General features: G+C 40.4%; 2 protein-coding genes across 2 annotated transcripts; one reads left to right on the forward strand and one right to left on the reverse strand.

The window, feature by feature from the left end:
• The first annotated feature begins 207 nt into the window (after positions 1 to 207).
• On the forward strand, positions 208 to 5,882 carry LOC109242739 (protein ACCUMULATION AND REPLICATION OF CHLOROPLASTS 6, chloroplastic). The gene is made up of 6 exons (XM_019409589.1): positions 208 to 864; positions 1,448 to 1,672; positions 2,163 to 2,423; positions 2,509 to 3,472; positions 3,795 to 3,928; positions 5,357 to 5,882. Exons 1-6 carry the CDS (start codon positions 292 to 294, stop codon positions 5,648 to 5,650), a joined length of 2,451 nt encoding a protein of 816 aa, XP_019265134.1. The 5' UTR covers positions 208 to 291; the 3' UTR covers positions 5,651 to 5,882.
• Positions 5,883 to 6,105: 223 nt separating this feature from the next.
• LOC109242738 (kinesin-like protein KIN-7I) lies at positions 6,106 to 12,542 on the reverse strand. The gene is made up of 14 exons (XM_019409588.1): positions 12,399 to 12,542; positions 11,678 to 12,055; positions 10,859 to 10,948; positions 10,676 to 10,776; positions 10,446 to 10,559; positions 10,267 to 10,348; positions 10,115 to 10,182; positions 9,957 to 10,022; positions 9,756 to 9,880; positions 9,339 to 9,675; positions 9,146 to 9,229; positions 8,250 to 9,056; positions 7,401 to 7,717; positions 6,106 to 6,816 (listed from the first exon to the last, which is right to left on the reverse strand). The coding sequence occupies exons 2-14, from the start codon at positions 11,895 to 11,897 to the stop codon at positions 6,501 to 6,503; spliced, it is 2,727 nt and encodes a 908-aa protein (XP_019265133.1). The 5' UTR covers positions 11,898 to 12,055; positions 12,399 to 12,542; the 3' UTR covers positions 6,106 to 6,500.
• Between the last annotated feature and the right edge of the window lie 10,667 nt (positions 12,543 to 23,209).

Consider the following 23,209-nt stretch of genomic DNA (forward strand, 5'->3'; position numbering starts at 1 on the left):
ATTTAAACAACATTCATAAAGTTAAGGACAATGTGTCATTAATATTTACACAACACTCATGAAGTTAAGGACACCATGTCTAGCATAAGGATATTTTTGTCTGGGAAGGTAAAAATTTATTAAAGCACTGGCTAAAAAGTAAATAAATTTTAAACAGTATTTTTGCCATAAGAAATGCATAGCCCAGATTAAAAGAATCGGCCCATATGCCCTGCGAGTGAGAAAAAATATCTGAAACAAATCAATTATGAGCACACTTTGAAGTTTGCAAGTCGTATAGCTCCACTAACAATGGAGGCTTTAACACACCTAAGCTTCGGCATTTGCACTCCCCGCCTTTCACCACCATTTCAACTTCCCGCCGCCGGTAAGAAGTCACCGCGACTCAATGCTGTTACCGGCGGAGCTAGTAGCGTTACCGGTGGAGCAAGTAGTGTCCCGACTAACTTCTCCGCCAGCAAATGGGCTGATCGTCTTCTCGCCGACTTTCAATTCCTTCCTTCCACCACCACCTCTACCTCCGACTCACCGGATTTCCAAAATTCAACTTCCTCTACCGCCACCGCAACTACTCTTCCTCCGCTCTCTCCTCCTCCAGACCGCCACATTTCTATGCCGATAGACTTTTACAGAGTGCTTGGTGCTGAATCTCATTTCCTCGGTGACGGTATCAGAAGAGCTTACGATGCTAGAATTACAAAGCCGCCGCAGTACGGCTACACTCAGGAAGCATTAATTGGCCGACGACAGATTCTTCAAGCTGCTTGTGAAACCCTAGCTGACTCTACTTCTCGTAGAGAGTACAATCAAGGCCTTGCTCAGCATGAGTTTGATACTATTGTTACTCCTGTCCCCTGGGATAAAGTATCTTTTAACCTTCCAATACTTCTTTTTTTACTATTCACATTCTTAATTACTTGAATGAATGTTTTAGCTTTGTTATTAAATTTGTTGTTTTAATCTCAATCTTATTTTGACAGTGTTAAGACGTTTTACTCTATCAGTATAATTTAGCTAACAATTGTAGCATGTTACTTATCTTATTTTCCGAAGTACCGATTGTAAGTAGCTGCTGATAAAATCGTAGAAGTTTGCATTTTTAAGTTATAGGTACAGTGAGAGCAACATGATCAATTACTTTCCAAATTACTGATCTGCACTTACTATAGGCAAAGGTAAATTGCTAAAGTTTTGGCTAAAGTTATATATATTGAAAGTAAATGATTTTGTACATGATCAGTGTATTTTAACGGGTTGTAGCTTGTTACTTTTTTTTTTTCCAGATTACCAATCCAAACTTAGTATAGGCAATGAGATGTAGTTAGCTCTTAAAGCTTAACTAACTGGTAGTGTAATAAAAAGTTTTCCTTGTTGGTTATAAAACGTAAAACCTATAAAAGTTTTAGTGGGATGCAAAGAATTTAAAGAAATGTTACGGATTTTGCAGGTTCCTGGAGCATTATGTGTTTTGCAAGAAGCTGGTGAGACTGAAGTAGTTCTTCAGATTGGGGAGAGCTTGCTGAAAGAGAGGTTGCCTAAGTCGTTCAAGCAAGATGTGGTCTTAGCTATGTCACTCGCATATGTTGACCTTTCGCGGGATGCCATGTCCCTTTCACCTCCTGATTTTGTTAAAGGTTGTGAACTGCTTGAGAGAGCGCTTAAGCTATTGCAGGTATAGTAACTTCTGATGATATGACTCACTTAAAGTGAATGTGGTGTATATCTGAAATTCTATACAAAAGGGAAAGAACATGGCAATGGCTCATTTCTATAGTTTATGCTCTATAGCTCCAGTTTTACAGCTGCAAAATGCTCTCACAAACGACTTTAGTGGTGGAGGAGGGTTTATATTGCTGTATTAATTTCTGACTCTTCATTCTGATTTACCTAAGAATGAATGTTCTGCTTGGTCATCCATCATTCAATAGTCTGAGATATTAGTCATAGGCAAGGACTTCAGATTACATCTCTTGTTTGTTTTGTAATTTGCGTGGGTACGCATGAATGCTTTTTCTTTCCCTCTTGTCTTCTTTAATGCACTCTTTTTTTTTTTTTTTGTGTGGTGGTTGGTTTTTTTTTAGGGGGGGGGGGGGGTTGGGGGGGTATGCTAAGCTTATAGTGAAGAGCAAATAATGAGGAACTTTCTGCCCTTCATTTGCCAGGAAGAAGGTGCAAGTAATCTTGCCCCTGATCTGCAAGCCCAGATAGATGAGACATTGGAAGAGATAAATCCGCGCTACGCACTTGAACTTCTAGCTTTTCCTCTTGGTGATGAACACCGAATGAAAAGAGCAGAGGGTCTTCAAGTTGTGCGCAATATTTTGTGGGCTGTTGGAGGAGGTGGAGCAGCTGCAATCTCTGGGGGGTTCACGCGAGAAGATTTCATGAACGAGGCCTTCCTACGAATGACAGCTCCTGAGCAGGTTGGCTTATCTATGTTTTGTATATTGTAGTTTCTTTGTAACTGTTTTTTACACTCTTCTTCATTTTCCTCTTCCTTTTTAAAAGGTGGACCTTTTCGTTGCAACGCCAAGTAACATTCCTGCAGAAAGCTTTGAAGTTTATGGAGTGGCACTTGCACTTGTTGCTCAAGCTTTTGTTGGGAAAAAACCTCATCTCATCCAAGATGCTGATAACCTTTTTCAGCAACTTCAGCAGACAAAAGTAACAGCTTACGGCAGCTCTGTGTCTGTCTACACTGTTAGAGAAAACCGTGAAATAGACTTTGCTTTGGAGAGGGGCCTTTGTTCACTTCTTGTTGGAGAAGTCGATGAATGTCGCTCATGGTTGGGCCTAGACAGTGAGGATTCACCCTATAGAGATCCATCTATTGTGACTTTTGTTGCAGAACACTCAAAGGATGACAATGAAAACGATCTGCTCCCTGGATTATGTAAGCTTCTGGAGACCTGGTTGATGGAAGTGGTCTTTCCCAGATTTAGAGAGACACAAGATATCATTTTCAAGCTTGGAGACTATTATGATGACCCTACTGTTTTAAGATATTTAGAAAGGCTGGAAGGCGGTGGTGCGTCACCTTTAGCTGCTGCGGCAGCTATTGCAAGGATTGGAGCTGAAGCTACAGCTGTGCTAGATAGTGTTAAGGCTAGTGCTATTCAGGCATTACAGAAAGTTTTTCCTGCTGGTGATGGGGAAGGCAGTGTAAGACGATATGGCGACAATGAGATGAACGAATTTGATATCGCTAAGCCATTTGTGGATCCTGTAGAGCTTCGTGATCAAAATAATTTTATCACGTCAGTTGAGGATCCTGAGAGAATTCCTTCTGGTTATCAGGAGCAAGATGCGATAACCGACAAAATAAAAGATGCAACCGTGAAGATTATGTGTGCTGGAGTGGCAGTTGGATTCTTGACTTTGGTTGGATTGAAGCTTTCTTCCTTCAAACATGGGTCTTCTGTTCGACTTAAGGGTACTGGTTCAGCTATTGCCTCGGATGTCATCAATGTGGGTATGACTCACTGATCACTTTTGGTTCTTAGTAACTCTCATAGTTGGCAAAATATGACCCATGGTGCCATTCTCTTTTTATTTTCTCTGCTGCTACATTTAGCAGCTTGGTCTCGAGAGGAAATATCTTCTTTATAATATGTTATAAGTGGTTGCTGTAAAGCTCTCTTATAAAGATATAAAAGCTATCTTCTTCTATTAGTATTATAAATTCTTAATGCTGGACTTCTTTTCACTTTTTGAGTAAGGGGCTAAGCACTCCTGCTTTCTTCCTCCAACTTTCCCTTTCTTTTGGATATCAGAAATTTTACCTGTTACTGCAGGTGCCACACTAGTTGAAAATCCTCTTGAGGTTCCTAGAATGGATGCAAGGCTTGCAGAAAGTATGGTTAGGATGTGGCAGAATATCAAATCCCAGTCTCTTGGACCTGATCATTGTCTCAACAAATTGTCAGAGGTAATGAATATATAATGCCTTTCTTTTATAGTGTTGATTCATGTTTTGCTAGAATGACATGCAAGGACAACGAAACCTGAAAGCCAATAGGCCTTCCTGACAGTAGACACACTCCACTAGATGCGGCTGCCTGAAAAGCCTAGTTTGCCACTTCGCGTTAATCAAACCTTACCGCATTTCTTTCCGTCCGGCTTAGGCTTCATTAGCAAATAATTGAACAGATTCCTCACTTAGAACCTCAGCCAGGAGGAGTGCAGAAATCTGTGACATTGTTTATAATAGTTGCCGCTACCTAAGTGACTCAGTCACCAGCTATGGCATCGCATGAGAGATGAGGAAGACTGCAAATTATCGTATAACATGAATAGGGACACCAATTAGTACAATTCTTGTGTCACCCATAGTCTTCCCACAATTATGTTTATGAAGAGCCCATTCAGAAAAGAAAAAATTATGTTTATGAACAACCAAATAGAACATATAAAAACCCATACAAAATGGAGACTAAGAAAGACCTTTGGAGATTAAATTACTTAAATAAAGAACAAATACAACACAACTGTTACCTTTCTCAAAAACAAAGAAAAAAAGAAGAAACAAAAACAAAAAGAGAAACAAAAACAAATGTCTATACCTAGTCTTGCAGCATCCTCATAAAATGTCTATGTCTATACCTAGTCTTGCAGCATCCTCATAAAATGTCTATGTTAAAGGACTGAATTTGCTCTTTCGAGACTCGAATAGGAGTAATACGTCTTGGTTTGCAAAAGAATTATACAAGTTTTCAAATGTTGGAAGAAATTGAGAAAAGAGGACTTGTAGTTTGGCATGTGTCCAAATAGTATGCATCTGAGTCTGTCGCGTCTGCCCTCCATTTGGTTGTAAGCTGGCTCAAGAACCTTCTCCTTTGGATTTCCTTGTTTCAGACTTGAGGATCAATTGGTTGCGCTGTCTATAATTGGGCAACAATGATCCATGGTTCCTACCTCCACCACTGACTTCTGAGTAGTCTTCAAAGTTACTAATGGTGCCTCATCTCTTTAACTTGTATGAATATTTACTAATGAGATACTGAGAATGTGTAGCATGGATATATTCTTTTTTCTGTTGAAGCAATATATAGGTTAGACGTAGGTTGGTTTTTTGTGCTACAATTTAGTACTAGATTCCAAGGATTTATATTTTAAGTTTGCTTATGTCGAAACTTGATTGCCACTAAAATCAAATTGAACCATTTTGGAATAACTACTGTACCAAAATTTAAGGAATAATTCTGAATAGACTTTAATTCCTGCCAAAGCAGGGGTTAGTATTGTACATGGTAACTGTACTATTTTGGCTGTTGTTCGACTGCAGTTTATCCACTTCTTTTTGCAATATCTGGCGTCATGTTTGCGGCTGGCCTGACATTATTGTTCAAACTGCCAGGTTTTGGATGGTCAGATGCTGAAGATTTGGACAGATCGTGCAACAGAAATTGCCCAGCATGGCTGGTTTTGGGACTATGAGCTTTTAAACCTTACCATTGACAGCGTGACTGTCTCAGTTGATGGCCGGCGTGCTATTGTGGAAGCTACTCTTGAAGAATCGGCAAGCTTAACTGATATGGCCCACCCGGAGCACAATGACTCATACAGTACTACCTATACAACTAGGTATGAGATGTCCTGGGCAAATTCTGGTTGGAAAATTGTGGAAGGAGCCGTTCTTAAATCACGATAACGGATGTATATTTAGACAAAATTACGTGTAAAGTGCATTATTTTTGTTTATTTTGCTTTACTCTCAAAAGTCCGGTAAATGGTTAGTGTTGGCCAATTATAATGTATCTTGTTTGGATCATAGAATTGCTGAGTGTAGTCAGGAAAATGACCAGGATTTATGTGAGATAAATGTTATACTTCCCAAGGGCTGACCTCTTTTTTAAGAAGCAGAGGCGTACGTCTTTTATTCATCATGGGGTGTGTGTAAGCTCCAATTTACTGGACTTAAGCCTAACGAGTATTTATATTTTAATATCTTTAAATGTAAAAATATTTCTTAAGATGTTACAGAATCACATATAATATCATTTAGTAAATTTTAGTCAAATATTTAAAAGGTAACCTGATATACATATTGGCTGGAGCTATCTGCTCTAAGAGGCTCTCTTTACCAAAAAGAACAGATAAGGAGAAGAGAAAAGAAGGTTACGTGGGTTTATATTCCAACCAAAACAAAAAACTGCAGATAAGATGTCTTTTGAAGACAATTCTCCTATACTGTCCCAATGATTTTGAGTTCCTTATTTTACATATAAGCTGCAATATATATCTTCCACTTATATCTACATACAAGGATGACTGTCTGAACTTGAGATCTCGAGGTTGTGGATTGAATTTACATAATGTACATTAATAAAGCTCGATAACGAGTAGGGGGAGGGTTAATTAAGTATACAGATGGGACACCTTTTGTGTATATTTAGATACTACAGAGAGGTTAAACTTCTAAAATGTACATGAATTGAGGGGTCAATTCATCTTGAAGCTACTACAATGCTTCAAATAATCCTTAAAATCTTTGCTTTTGATCACATAGGCTTTCTTGGTTTCCAGCTGAAAGACCTGAGATTTTTTGGCCCTGGTGAGAAGTTAAGTTCAAACATCTCTTTTGGAACTTCGTTCTGTGCTTCGAATCCAACTAATTTTGAGATAAGTGCTGCACTCTCTGTAATGTGATCCATGTCTTTGGTATCTTTCCATAACTTATGGCACAGTTGGAGTCTTCTCTTTTTAGTTTTTAGATCAATGCCCCATTTTTGATATAAGCTGTCTCTCTCCTTTGAGTGAAACTTCTTAAGAAGCAGCTTGCTCAGCATCTCCCTCTCGCGATTCAAAGCACTTAAACTGTTCAAAGGATAAGAATACATTTGCATCAATTTTTATCACTTTCAGATAGAAGAAGTTTTACATGGTTGTTAAATTAAAGGGAAAACGTCCAAATTTACCCTTCTACTATACGAAATATCTGAATTTTACTCTCCGTTATACTTTAGGGTCATTCATATCCTTGCGGTTACCAAATTGTCTCGTATTTGCCCTTGACTTTAACGGAACTCTAGCGTGGACTAAATGGACTCCACGTGTCAAGTACTTGGGGAGAAAGGTCCAAATTTACCTCTCTACTTCTGACGTGGTTTAAAATTACACTCCGTTATACTTCAGGTTGGATCTCCATTTTCTTCAAGGGCAAATACGAGACGATTTGCTAATGGAAGGGTATGAATGACCCTAAAGTATAATGGAGAGTAAAATTAAGATATTTCGAATAGTAAAAGGGTATTTTTGACCGTTTTCCCTATGTTAAATGAGTGATATACTACAGCTTGTCTTGTCTCCTTGCTTGTGAAATTGGAACAAGAACTCAAGACACAGCAGCCCATGCAAGAAATCTCCAAAAACTGCAGGAAATAAAAAGGTATAATGAGTACCTTGCTGCCTGTGAGAAAATTTGACCATCTTTCACAACTTTAGCTCCTAAAGAGAATGCATTCTTCAAATAGGAAAGTCTTCTTAGCTCCACCTCCATGTAAACTGAGTCAGTTGGATCTCCTTTGAAGAGTAGGAAAAAGTATGTTCTGTGAACTAGGGGCACATTGCATGCATCCCATAGTTCTATTATCTCTTGCCTTTGTTTTTCAAATTCCGTCGATTGTCTGGAAGGAGATAACTCCGATTCGTTTTCTGAATTCACGGAATCACCTATAAAGTTTCCCAACTCTTTGGAGATTGGCTCATTATCCTGGACCTAGCAAGAGAAAATAAATTCTATAGTAAGTGAAGAATGCCAAAGTTGATGTTGAAATAATTAAGTGCAGACATGGACTTTGACCGTCTTAAACTTGTTTCTTATGGTCTCTAACACATTTATCAAAATATGTATTGATCATGAAAACTACGCCTGTGTGAGCTTGCTCACATTGCCGGTTCCAAGCGCGGATAAAGGAGAAGGGTTGCGGTAGGCTGATAGCCAGTGTAAAACTTGCCAATTCATGATGAATACTTATAATATTATTACTATCATTTATATGTATATATTTATCTTATTTTTCAGGTTCACTTTTATTACATTTTGGTAATGTTCATGATATGAGTTGAGCTTAATGAAAAAAGTGAGGATTCATATCGCCGACCCGACTTGTTTGGGACTGAGGCGTAGTAGTTGTTGTTGTAAGTATGTATTGATCAAGAATTACATCAGAAGAAGTTTTAAGGCTTTTTGTTCTAAGGGGGATGTGTAATTCTAGATATTAAGCTCAAACAGCAAGTTAGATACTCACCAAATTATCATCTGATTGCTTCTCAGGCACAGATTTGGCAACCTCAGCCTCAGTACAAATTTTTTCACTATCTTCACCTGACTTTTTGAGTTCCTCAGCAGAAATATTCTCACTATCATCACCTTTCATTTTGAGCTTTACTTCAATCGTAAAACAATGGTTTTGTTCTTTTGATAACACCTTAACACTATCAGCAGCAACCTCCGGCTGAGAAGGCTTCTCCTCAAGATCATTCTTTATTGTACATAACTCTTTCTCAGACTCGCTTAATATACCCCCATTTTCTTTTGCTATTTCAGACCCTTTTACTACTGGAACGTTAACGATTATTGCTTCACTGCTTCTGCTCCTAGGTAAGTTATTTGAGTCAGAAGAATCTGTGTCGGAAGAAGAAGATTGTTCACCGGCTAGATTGTGGTCTATGTCAATGGAACCTGATTCCTGATCTCCCTTTCGAGGTGATGAATGTTTATCAGAGCTTGTATTGTTCGCGTTAGAATCCACTTCAACACATTGAACTTCCTTGCAGTTATCTTCCAAATTTGGAACAGTTCTTTGAGCAATGTTTTCCCATCCTTTACATGGATCTGGTCCAAAATACTTCTCAATAAACAGCCTCGGTGAGGTGTCATCGCAGAGAAACTGATCTTCTGGAGGGTCAGGAATCTGTTCGCTTAGCTTGTTAGAATTATTAAGGCCTTCGTATCCGTCAGGACGAAAAGGATATACACATTCCGATACTTCTGATGCTGCATAGTCATCCATCCACTGGACTTTATCCGGAGATGACACACTACTCAGTTCAGTCTACAGGAGAGAGAAAACGATTAAGTTCCTTTTGATGTATTAGTATGTATTGAATAGTTTATGACCTTATTTCAAGACTAACTACATACCCATGACCCTGAACTTGTCATATTGTTAACACGAGATTGAGCAAGATCGCGCTGCTCGGTTAACTCCCTTATTTCTCTGCTCATCTGCATCACCGTTCAAATAGGGACTAGGTTATAGATGCCTTGTCTTGAATTAAAGACGTTATACGTAGTTCGAAGTTCAAGCAATTGAAGTTAGATAACTGTTTACTACCTTTTCTATCAGAGCTTCCTTTTCTTTCAGTGCGTCTGCAGATCCACCTGAGGCAGCAAGCGCCGATAAATTCCTCAGCTCAGCCTCCAATCTAGCTAGTTCTTTTCGTAATTGTTTCACTAGTGCCTTCTCTGACATTACTACATTGACTTTAGCATTAGTAATGACATTCTTGGCACAAGTTGCAAACAGTAAAGTGTTCCTCGATTGCTCAACGTGGCTATGTGCAGGACTCATGGTGCAAATGATGGCAGTTCTGGCATTGCCTCCCAAGGAATTCTGTAGTATACGTGTCAGCTTCGAGTCTCTGAAAGGTATGTGTCCATTTCCTTTTTTGCTGATCCAAATGTAAGACTAAGTTAATGAACAGAAAATTTATCTGAAGCTGTAACTAGGAAACTGTAGTTATGTGTCAACCTTAATTTTCGAATAACAGTTCCAAGAGTTAGCAAACTGCGATTGATGTGGCTGCCTTCTTTCAATCTGACATTTGCCGATAAGGTTTGAGAAGCACGCTCACTTCCAGCAAGATCAACAAAATTCTACAGGAAAGAAAAACAAAAGTATTGTCCGTCGCTCATTTTAATAGGAACTAATGTCAGAGATAATTTTCCTTACCACAGCAGCAGTCAGAGTACTTGAATTTTGAAAGCCAACAAATTTCTTAGCGGTACTTTCAACTGTCTGCAATAAGATCATTTGTTTGGCCAAGTCAAGAAAATAATGTATCTCCTTATGTTATGATACATAAGCAATCTTGTAACTGTTATACTCACATAACGCAGAATCTGGTGAGATCTTGAGCTCATTTCATTTAGAGCAGTTTCTCCTATTTTCCTTTGAGCTACAAGAATGGTGAAATTTAAGTTATATTATATGCAATCTTTTTGCAGGAACATTACCAATATAGCAGTCTCAGCCCTTTTACCTTCACATACCGACAACAGTTCCTTTAGATGGTTCCAGTCCTTCAATGTTACCTCTGTAAGTTTTTCAACTACAGTCCCTCTCTGTGCAAAAAGAAAGAGTACAATTACTTGCATAATATCGCCTCGTCTGTGAATAAAACAAAACTTAATCATATGCTTAAAACGTATATTCATTTACCTCTGGATCATCGAGGAGTCTAAGTGGAGTATCATCTGGGGTTAGAAGGTCTCTAACAACTTCATTGTATATCTCCATTGCAGAGAATTTAAGTGTAAATTCTCGGTCATCATTCTGAAAAAAAAAAAAAAAAATTGGAAAATAAAAATGCACCTTAAAGCATTAGACATTCCGAATGACATACATAGTTTGTAAATGAATTACATAGGAGCATAGGAAACTTTACACACCTTGCTTATATGATCATATATATCAGCTAATGTGTATTCAGTGATCCCAGACATAGTATATGTTTTTCCACTACTTGTCTGCCCATACGCGAAAATACTTGCTGCAACGACATTTTACTAAGTATTGCTGCAACGACATGACTTAGGGTAGAAAATGGACAGTGAACAAGGATTAGTACTTACAATTAAAACCACTAAGTACTGATAGAGCAACTCCTTTGGCTGCCTCCTCATACACTTGCCTTGTGGAGCATTCTGAACTAAATACTCTGTCTGTTCCATCGCATATACCGATTTTAAGGAGGAAAACATATGAAGAATAGCACCAGAAGAAACTATTGCGAAAAAATGCATGATTGACACAATGACACTGGTTTAAGATGCTTTACTTAGTGTTAAAAACTTGAAAATTTTCAAGAAAGAGCTCAAAAAGAATATTTCTTAGAAAATCACATAGCTAACTTCTTTTCCTGGTGCTAGAGGATTCAATAAAATTTAGAGAAATGTATATTTTTAGCTGCTTCTTAAAACAATAGCCGATAAAACGTGTATTTTTTGTATATATGTGTACTATATACATATAATATATATATATATATATATATATATATATATATATATATATATATATATATATATATATATATATATATTATATATTAGTATATATATATATATATATTATATACACTTTTTGGCTAGCGAATGAAATTAGTTTTGGCGGACGGGCAAAATTTTGCCCTAATTTATTCATGCTATTGCTACAATGAAATTGAGTAAAATCTTGATTACTTGCCACCCTTTTTCGTGCATATAGGAAATAATCTTTTCGATTCAAAAATATTTAAAAAGATGACAACAACAACAACAACAACAGACCCAATGAAGTCCCACAAGTGAGGTTTGGGGAGGTTAGTGTGTACGCAGACGTTACTGGGAGGGTAGAGAGGCTGTTTTGCGATCAACCCTCGACTCAAGAAAGATGGCAAGAAAAAAACTTACCATACGCACAAGCAGTTGGAAACAATGAACGTTCAGATAGAGCATTTTTATACAGAATTGTGGTGTTATTGATGCATTCCCAATCCGAGACATCGTTATTCGCAATTTCCCTCTCATTTAAAGGCCTTAATCTAACAGCAACAAAGATCTTCTCTTCATGTGCACCTGATCCTTGATCATCACCATATTGAGATGCCTCTTCCCCATATACTGAGCTCATTTTTCAATGCACTTGAAGAGGAACAGCAAACAGATTATATCAATGAATTCATATGGTCCCTCTCTTTATGTTTAAAAGAGAGGAACTTAACTGTCTTATAAACACCTCCTACCCTCTTTATATGCTTAATTTGATCGAAAACCTCGTTATCTTCTTATCTGTCAAAATTCAAGGAAACAAAACTTCAGCAAAAAAAGCATCTAAAAATGAGTACTTTAGCTCATAAATATCCAATTCTTGAGAGCAAAGCGCAACCCGGTGCACTAAGCTCCCGCTATGCGCGGGTCCGGGTAAGGGCCGGACCACAGGGTCTATTGCATGTAGCCTTACCCTGCATTTCTGCAGGAGGCTGTCTCTGCGGCTCAAATCTATGACCTCCTAGTTAACAACTTTAACAGTTACGCCAAGTCTCCACTTCAATTCTTGAGAGCATTATGTCAAAAAACTTAACCCCACAAACTTATTTTTATTTTATTCAAGAATTATTATCACCCTGCTCACCTTTGTGTATCAATGGTATTTGAAATTTGGTTTGGTAAAACCAAAGAACAGCTTCTAAAATTTGTATGGTAATACAAGAAAAGAAGAAAAATGAGATGCTAATGGGATGATATTTTGGGAAAGAGGAGATAATATTTGCGGTTGTAAAGAAAAATGGGGTGAGCTAAAAACACGGTAAAAGCTCGTAATTTGAGAGATTTATGGTGGTGGAGAAATGCAATAATTTTAGAAGAGAAATTTTCTGCAACGCTAACTGTTTTACTATCTCGAGAAAAAAGCGGTTTGTACGGAACTTTGAAATAAAACAGTTACCGCTAATTCCAACTACCAACTGTTATTTGTAAGGAATTAAATTTTCACCGTTAGTAAGGAGAAACTTCCATTTTTACCCATTTGCCTTTGATCCTTTATTTTTTCATTTTTACCCTCTCACTCTTGTTTATTCCTAAATGGGTCGCTTGGTTGGAAACAAGTTATTACCTAATTAATTATTCCGAAGACTGTTATCTTATACTATAATCTCTAGAAAATTAATTTTGAGATTAGTTATACTGCGATTCATCCCAATCAAATGTGGGATAAACTCATATCAAATTTAATCCCGAGATCAATTATTCCTTATCCCTCGTACCAAATGATTCCAAAGAAAACAATAGTATTTGCTTTTTTGTTTGAGAGTGTAACTTATACACAGTTATTTCTAGGAACATGGTTTATTAAACAGTCCTTATCTAGAAAAATGCATTTATTTTAACAATTGCCTTATTTTCTTTAGGACAATAAAATAAAACTCCGTTCGTTTTCATGGATATTCAATAAACATGCACCTATTCATTCTTAATTCCAACTTACATATCCGCTTTTCCTTTTAGCACATATGCGAGACAATCCTTATCTGAACATGCCATAGACTGAACTTACATTTAGTCCACTGTTCACCTCTCTATAATGACGTCGTTTGGTATATTATCGTTGCTATAGCATAATGTTATTATAGAGTATATATATAGTATTACAAAACATGAAAATTTAGTTCCAACAATAACTTAGCCGCTATAATGAAATATTATTATAGAGCTGAATGTCTGATTGTATATTGACAGTGTAAATAGGTCATTTTAGCTCTTCTCTATGATTGTGTAAGAAAAATTATACGATTACCGTATATTAGTTAAACTTTTTTATTTGGATCATCAAAAGGTAAAGGTGAAAATATACATAAAAATAGTGCATAACTTTAGTGGCACGGTTTACAAATTTCAAGTAAAATCTATGTCATATCATGTCCTTTAACTTTCTACAAACGAAGATGATAATATGCTTTTGTAACTTTTTCTTTTATTTTATTTTTCTTTAAATTTTGTTTTCCTAGTTAGCCTTTATAAAAATTCAATTGTAATGAAATAAAATTTATTATATAATTGTATTAAAATGAACCTTAGTTACATAAAACTTTAAATTGTTAACCTCCTAAATTAGAAAAAAAACTAATATGCACTAAAATGATTAAAGAATATATATACGGGTGAAATCAAGCTCACAAGCTCAAGGTGGACCTGACCTCCACCAAGATAAGCCAGGCTCGAGACATGATGACAAGAGGTCAACATCGAGGGGAAAATTTCATCAAGTCGGAATCCGGGGTCATGACGTCAGCCCCGAGAATGTCGGGGTCAGAATTTCGGATAGATCTTGACCTTGAACGACCTCGAGGAACATTATCGGACAGTCAAGCATAGCCAACGAAAGGCCGAAATATTTGTGACCGGCCGGATATCACGGCGGGATCTCGACACGTATCGATAAGGAGCCGACAATCAGTTAACAAAAGATTTTTTTACTTTTTATAGACTTATACCTAAAGTGGGACTCCCCTACTATATAAAGGGGGCATGATGTTTCTTAACACACATTGTAACATGCGTTCCAAGGCACTATATTATCATTTTCTCTAGTATTTAGCTTTTTCACTTGTTCATCAGTGTTGATTATACCAAGCCCGGATCGAGGGTGAATAATTTCGCTAAGGCTGAAACTGTCTTATTCGCGTGGTTTGAATTCATTTTATTTTTACTTTTTCAATCTAATATAATTTGTATCTTTGTGTCAAATTAATCCGTGTATCCTTAAAATTACTTACAAATTCAATTGTCATCCGATTTTGAGCTTAAAAGTTTGGCACCGACCGTGGAGCTGAGGATAATAGTGGTTATTTGATACAAACCTCTATAAGACACCCTATTTTACACTTATTCTTTGGAGTATCTTTGATTTCAGGTTAAAATATTGAAATCTCGAACTCTCGGGCTGCCCCTCTAAACGTGAATGCTGAATCCGGCCAGCATGGCGAGAATGACAATGTAGCACCCGGTAATGAGGTACCCCCCCCCCCCCATCGACAACAACGGAGTTCCAGTTGCAGACCCAATCGACGCTAGCTCGTATGTGGCCATAAATGCAAATTTACCTACTGATCTTGAGAACAGCATCCACAGAGAAGTCTAATCGATTGCACAAAATACACACGGCGGCTAAGATGATGGGATCAACTTGGAGGTAATCTTCGAAATGTTACAGGCTCAACATGCAGCAATAGCCCAACTCCAGAATCAAAGCCGCGCCCTGAGCAGGATTGAGCTCGAGGCATCCTGGGAAGTCACTGACAGAGATGAACCGATCATGGAGAGACCAAATAAAAGTGAATCCGGGATCAACCCCGAGATCATAAAAATGCTCAAGGAGCTGACAAAACGGGTACAATCGGGAGAGAAGAAAATCGAAGCCAATGCAAAAAGTAGAAACCTACAATTCCAAGGTCGATCAAATACCAGGAGCACCGCCGATATTAAAAGGCATGGATTCCAAGAAGTTTGTTCAAAAATCTTTCCCTCCGAGCGCAGATCCGAAGCCTATCCCTAAGAAGTTCCTCATGCCCGAGATTCCTAAGTACAACAGAACAACAAACCCAGACGAGCATATGACCTCTTACACATGCGCCATCAAAGGGAATGACTTGGAAGATGACGAGATCGAGTCTTCCCTGCTGAAAAAGTTCGGGGAGACTCTGTCAAAGGGAGATATGATATGGTATCACAAACTACCTCCTAATTCTATTGACTCGTTTGCTATGCTTGCAGATTCCTTCGTGAAAGCACACACCAGGGCTAACAAGGTCAAAAACAGGAAGTTAGACCTTTTCAAAGTAGAACAGAGGGACAATGAGATGCTCGAAGAATATGTGTCCCGGTTTCAAATGGAGCGAATGGACTTGCCTCTGGTCGCGGACGATTGGGCCGTTCAAGCCTTCACCCAGGGACTAATTGTTCGAAGCTCGTTGGCTTCACATTAATTGAAATAAAATCTGATAGAATATCCAGCTGTTACTTGGGCCAATGTACCTAACCAGTACCAATCAAAAATCAGGGTTGAAGATGATCAACTTGGGGCCCCTTTCGGGTCCGTTTATCCCATCCGAGCCGTCGATAGAGTTAAGAAAGACATCGATCATGAACCAAGATCGAGCAGGGATCGTTATCAACTATACAACGGGGACCGAAGAGGTAACGTATCTAGGCAAAACCCAGTGAGGAATGAAAGGAAGAGTGATCAAGGTCGGAACAACCAGGGACTCATGAGCAAAAATAGTTTTGACAGGCCCATCGGGCCTAAGGAAGCACCAAGGCTTTCATAATACAACTTTAACGCCGTCCGAGCCGCCGTCATCGTATCCGCCATCGGACGCATCAAAGACACCAAATAGCCTCGACCTCTACAGTCTGATCCAGCCCAAAGGGATCCTAACCTAATGTAAAAATATCATGGCACCCACGGCCACGGAATAGAGGATTTTCGCCAATTAAGGGAGGAAGTAGCTCAGCTATTCAACGACGGGCATCTCCGAGAGTTCCTAAGCGAACGAGCTAAGAATCAATTCAGGAATAGAGATGCTAATAAACAGGTTGAGCAGGAAGAACCTCAGCACATCATTAACATGATCATCGGTGTGGTCGACATTCCCAGGGGCCGACGTTAAAGAGCACCAAAGTATCTATCACAAGGGAAAACGGACTCGGGATTATGTGCCCAAAGGAACCTTGTCACTCGATGACGAAGACGTAGAAGGGATCGTGCAGCCCCACAACGATGCACTGTTATTATCTGTACTCATAAATAAATCTCGAGTTAAGCATGTGTTAATTGATCTAAGTAGCTCGGCCAACATCATCAGATCGAGGGTCGTGGAACAACTCGATCTAAAAGATCAAATTATGCCTGCAGTCCGTGTTCTAAACGGATTCAACATGGCATGTGAAACTACCAAAAGGGAGATAACATTACCGGTGAACACCATCGGGACCATCCAGGAAGCAAAGTTCTATGTAATCAAAAGTTATATGAGGTACAACGTTCTGTTCGAGAGGCCACGGATCCACAACATAAGGGCAATATCCTCGACTCTGCATCAAGTGTTAAAATTCCCAACGCCGGGGATTAAAACAATCTACGAAGAACAACCAGCCATAAAGGAAATGTTTGCGGTCGAAGAGGTGATCCCGATATCCGCACTTACAACGACAAAAAGTCCGGGTTCGGTCGCCAAGGAAGAAACCAAATAGAAATTACCAACACCATCCTCGATACAACCCGAGAAGAAGGGGACCGATGAAGACGACGACTACGGGGTCCACAGGTCCTTCACAATCCTCGATGATTCCGACGCCATCAAGTCAACGATCGAGGAACTGGAGCAAGTCGTATTGATCGAGCATTTTGAGCGATCGTAAAGTGTACCTGGACAAGGGGTTAAGTCCCGAGCTCAAGAAAAAACTCATTCAATTCCTTATAGTTAACGTGGATTGTTTCGCTTGGTCCCACCTTGATATGATAGGGATCCCTCAGGAAATAACCACTCGCAAGCTGAGCCTAGACTCGAAGTTTCATCCAATCAAACAGAAAAGGAGACCTCAGTCCGAAGTCAAACATGCATTCATCAAAGACGAGGTATCTAAACTCCTTAAAATAGGGTCGATTCGGGAGATTAAATACCCTGATTGGTTAGCTAACATAGTGTTAGTCCCTAAAAAAGGGAATAAATTAAGAATGTGTGTAGACTATAAAGATTTGAATAAGGCATGCCCTAAGGACTCTTTCCTTTTCCCCAATATCAATCGCATGATCGATGCAAGGGCCTGCCACGAGATTCTCAGTTTTCTCGATGCCTATTCCGGGTACAACTAAATTCGGATGGACTTGGGCGACCAGGAAAAAACATCCTTCATCACTAAGTATGGTACCTACTTCTATAACGTAATGCCCTTCGGACTAAAAAATACCGGCGCCACTTACCAACGCTTAGTAAATCGCATGTTCGAAGAATAAATAGGAAATAAATAGAGGTTTACATTGATAACATATTAGTTAAGTCCTTGCGAGCAGGGGACCATTTAAAACATTTCCAGGAAACCTTCAACATATTGAAGCAGTACAACAACCCAGTAATAATCCCACGAGTGGGGTCTGGGGAGGGTAGAGTGTACGCAGACCTTACCCCTACCCATGAGGGTAGAGAGGTTGTTTCTGGGAGACCCTCGGCTCAAAAACGAAAGATCTTTAATAGCAGCACAATATTGAAGCAGTACAATATGAAGCTGAATCTGGAGAAATGTGGGTTCGTAGTCGGGTCAGGGAAATTTCTTGGATTCATGGTATCCAACCGGGGGATCGAGATTAACCCCGATAAGATCAAGGCCATTGAAGACATCACTATTATGGACAACGTCAAAGCCATTCAAAGGTTAACCGGTCGCATAGCCGTCTTGGGTCGATCCATCTCAAGATCCTCCAACAAGAACCATCGGTTCTTCTCATTGTTGAAGAAGAATAACTTCTCGTGGACTCCAGAATGCCAACAAGACTTGGAGGAACTCAAACGGTACCTCTCAAGCCCACCTTTGCTTCACCACTCCGAAGGTAGACGTACAACTGTACTTATACTTGGCAGTATTCGAGGTGGCAGTACGCGAAGTCCTGGTCCAGGAAGAAGAAGGTACGCAATTCCCTATCTATTATGTTAGCAGAACTCTAGGCGAGGTCAAAACTAGGTATCTTCACCTAGAAAAAGCGCTCGATTTGCTAAGAGCCTCTAGGAAGCTAAAATCATAGTTTCAATGCCACCTTATATGTGTTGTAACTACTTACCCATTGAGGAACATAATGCACAAACCCGAACTCTCGGGACGATTGGCCAAATGTGCCGTGGAAATCAGCGGGTACAATATAGAATATCGACCCCGGAACGCCATCAAATCTCAAATTTTGGCAGATTTCGTGGCTGACTTTACGTCGGCCATAATGCCCGAGGTCGAAAGAAAATTGTTGTTGAACTCGAGACTTCCTCGGGAATCTGGACCCTCTTTGCGAATGATGTCTCGAATGCAAAGGGGTCCGGACATGACATCGTATGCAAGTCACCATTAGGAAATGTAGTTAGACAATCTATTAGGACTACAAATTTGACTAACAACGAGGCCGAGTATGAGGTCATGATCGCAGGTCTCGAATTAGGCAAAATCTTGGGGGTAGAGGTGATCGAAGCTAAGTGTGACTCCCTTCTTGTGGTGAATCAAGTTAATGGGTTAAAGTCAGGAAGGAACGAATGTTGAGATACCTGGATAAATTAAACGTAACTTTACATCGGTTCAAGGAGTGGACCCTACAATATGTGCCTCGGGATCAAACAAGCGAGGCTGATGCTCTCGCTAACTTGGGATCGTCAGTCAACGACGATGAGATCAACTCGGGAGAGGTAGTACAGCTCATGAGATCGGTGGTGGAAGAAGGTCACGCCGATATAAACTTAACAAACCTAATTTGGGACTAGAGAAACAATTATGTAGAGTATTTGAAGATCGAAAAGCTGCCCTCGAATCCTAAAGAGTCGAGGGCTCTGCGTACAAAGGCGGCCCGGTTCAGCTTGTCAGAAGATGGTACCCTGTTCTGCAGAATTTTCGATGGCCCACTCACGATATGTCTAGGACCAGGAGATGCCAAGTATGTTTTAAGGGAAGCCCACGAAGGCACCTGCAGAAATCACTCGGGCGCCAAATCACTATTTAGGAAAATAATAAGAGTCAGCTACTACTGGATAGACATGAAAAATGACGCAAAGGAGTTCGTACGAAATGTGACGGATGTCAAAGGCATGCTCCAATGATTCACCAGCCCAGGGAGCTGTTGCATTCGATGTTGTCACCCTGGCCGTTCATGAAATGGGGAATGAACATCGTCGGCCCCCTTCCACAGGCACCCGGTAAGGCTCAATTTATATTGTTTATGACTGACTATTTTTCTAAATGGGTGGAAGCCCAGGCGTTTGAGAAAGTTAGGGAAAAGGAAGTCAATGATTTCATCTGAGACCACATAATATGCCAGTTCGGAATGCCGGCCAAAATCGTGTGCGACAATGGGAAGCAGTTCATCAGCATCAAAGTAAGCAAGTTTTTTGAAGATCAAAAGGATCTTATCAGCACCCTACCACCCTAGTGGGAATGGGCAAGCGGAGTCCACGAACAAGACCATACTCCAGAATCTCAAGAAAAGGTTGACCAACGCTAAAGGAAAATGGAAGGAAATCTTTCCCGAAGTACTTTGGGCATACCGGACGGTCTCGAAGTTGAGTACCGGGTCCACCCCATCCTTGTTAGTCTATAGAGCCGAGGCTCTAATATCAGTCGAAGTATGAGAATCGGATCTCAGGTTCAGATATATGACTAGAGAAACAAACGATGAAGTCATGAATACGAGCCGGGAACTATTAGACGAAAGGCTCAAGGATGCCCTCATCCGGTTGGCCGCCCAAAAACAACGAATCGAAAGGAATTACAATCGAAGAGCCAACCTTCGACATTTCAATGTCTGGAACTTGGTGTTAAGGAAGGTCACACTAAGTACCCAGAACCCAAACGAGGGGAAGCTGGGGCCGAACTGGGAAGGTCCATATCAAATTATCGAGATCACCGGAAAAGGATCGTACAATCTCGGAACAAAGAACGGGGAGCGACTATCGCACAACTGGAACGTAACTCGCTTGAAACGATACTACTGCTAAGGTACGACCCCATTCCTTTTATTTTAATTACATGATTAGACTAACATTTGCAGGTGATATTCAAGGAACGATGCAACTTTTAGGCATGAAAGCACGCATTGCACTCTCCTTTCCTTGAACCGGTTTTGTTTCGAGTGGGTTTTTCGTCAAGATTTTTAATGAGGCAACAGTGGAACGTGCTAACTTAGAATCGAAGATCAGTTATGAAATGATGTCAAAGATCACATTAAGAGTATCCGAGGCTATCTATGTTCGAACACTGGGGGGAGTGACCTTCAGATAATGGTTTTAGCATGGAAAGAAACTTTGTGTTCAAATAGTCTAGGCTCGATCAATAGGATTTATTGTAAGGTTGAAACAGTCAAATGAATCGTGCCCAAATAGACCGCCCGAGCCGTGACACAAAGCTTGTGCACATGTGTAACTTTGTTTATTACGCACAAAAATGAAAAGAAGTTTCTACCATGTAGATAAATATTCTACCCCTTTTAAAAAATTCTCTTTCTTACATTTGGTCCGCTAAAGGCATCGAGCCCAAGGGCCACCTCACTCGGGGACTGTCGTCCAAGGCAGATTCGGATGGCCCGGGATGGCAAATCCCGGGGGCACAAAGCCTATTAGGCAGTGCCCAAACATTAACGGCCACGGCCTTTCCCATTCGGGAACAATTGTCTTGGCTAAGCCCGGATGACTCGGGGTAACAAGCCCATTGGGCAACACCTAACCTAAAAGGGCCTATGACCATCCTAGAACAGCTCGGAGACGTCCGAGACGTAATCAAAACATAAGGCCTTCAAAATTTCTAAACCGGTTCAAAAGGCTACCTCGGCAAATTGTAATCTAAAATATTCTAAATACTTTGGGGAAAGCTCCCGGTCATACCGAGCCTCCTACGAGTCTTAAGCAAAATAATATCAGAAATGAGGAATGTTCGAACCACCCAACAAGACCTAATTATTATGTGCTAAGGATTTCAATATCTTTGTAATCGTAAAGACAAAGCAAAGCTTGAAATTCGTTAAAGGGGAAAAGCCTTATATATATGAAAAGATTTTTATAAAGGCCAAACGGCCTCGACAAAGATTTTTACAAAAGCCAAATGACCTTGACAAAAAAAATAATACAGAAAGCAAAAAGCAAAAAATCTACAAAAGCATTTAAGCAGCCTGGTCCTCGCTGGAGGCTGCCTAATCACCGGGACCATCGGGGTCTTCTCCTCCCCGGATCGGCCGGAGCCCTCGGAGTCTTCTTCATCCTCAGGGTACACCAACGTTTTATTCTCGGCCCCGAGCCTTTTAGCACTTTCAATCTCGACCGGTAAATTAAAATCCCGAGTATGAACTTCCTCAAGGGCCTCCCTTTGGGACTGTCGCTTCTCATACTTGGTAATGTCTTTCAAGAGGTCCCGGGCTGCCACGTCATCAGCTCTATACCGGGCCACCATCTTGTCGGCATTGGGCTTGGTTAGTTTAGCCACCGACTTGGTCATTTTGAGATCCTTGGCAAGGGCCTCCCGTTCGTCGAAAACCGAGCTCAGTTGAGACTTGAGCTCATCAATATTCTGGGAACATGCCTCAGTCTTCTCCTTCATCACTTGAAGTTGAGCCTCCGCCGAGGCTAATTGCGCACGGGAATTTTCCTTTTCCGAGGCTAGGCGGTCCATATATCCTTTCCACTCTTCAGCCTCGACCTTGATTACATCCATATCGGCCCGGAGCTGGTTGATCCGATCAATCTTCTGCTGGACTTGTGGGTTCTGACTGTTAGTCACTGTGTCTAGCTCATCGTGACTAACTTCAAAGACTTTTACCTGTTCCACGAGGTCGGCATGTTCTTTCTGAGCCGTGTCCAACTCAGCTCGAAAGCCATTAGCCTCTCCTTCACGTTGCTCACTAAGAAGTTTGTACATGTCTCCCTTCTCAGTGAGCTCTTTGACTTCGGCCATGAGTTGGCTCAGCTCGTCTTGATACTGGAAGAAGGTCTCATGATGAAGCACCAAGGGTTCTCGGCCCTCACTGCTGCACCCGCCTCCTAAACTTGAGAGGGATTGACCTCCATTGTTTCCACCTTGGCTGTCACCGGTTCTTCGGGCACAGGCGGCTCACGGGCCACAAAGAGCTCTTCCCCCTCGACTCGTACCTAAGCCGATAGAGCAAGTCCGAAGTTGGTGCTTGGGCACTGGTGCTTTCCTTCGGCTTACACACCAGCCTTCTTCTTGGTTTCTTTTTCTCCGAGCTAGGGGAACTTAGAAACTTCCTCCACTTCTTCTCCCCGGCCTGCCCCGGAGTAGGAGACTCAACGGGAAAGTCCTCGCCACCAAGTGGATGCCTAAGCTCGACGTCCTTAGGCAAACCTGAGAAAGAAAGTAAAGGGAATAAGAACTTGATAATAAAAGGAGAGTCATAACACAACCTGATTGGGAAAGTGATCTTACCATGGGAATGGGCCTCCCAACGACCCTTCGAGAGTTCGCGCCACGAGCATTCAGAGTAGGGCATCTGTGAAACGATATCCTCGTTACACTCCTTAAGTTGAGGGACAATATATGCAACCCGAGCAACGACTGCACCATCACAAATACCAATAAGAAAAAGAGAAGTAAACATGAAATCAACATTCGAAGGAAAATTCCACTTAAGTCTAGTATTCCACTTCTCGGGGAATGGCATGCATTCCACAGAAATCAGGCCCGAAGTCCTCACTC

Source organism: Nicotiana attenuata, unplaced genomic scaffold, assembly GCF_001879085.1.
Source record: "Nicotiana attenuata strain UT unplaced genomic scaffold, NIATTr2, whole genome shotgun sequence".
Lineage (NCBI taxonomy): Eukaryota > Viridiplantae > Streptophyta > Magnoliopsida > Solanales > Solanaceae > Nicotiana > Nicotiana attenuata.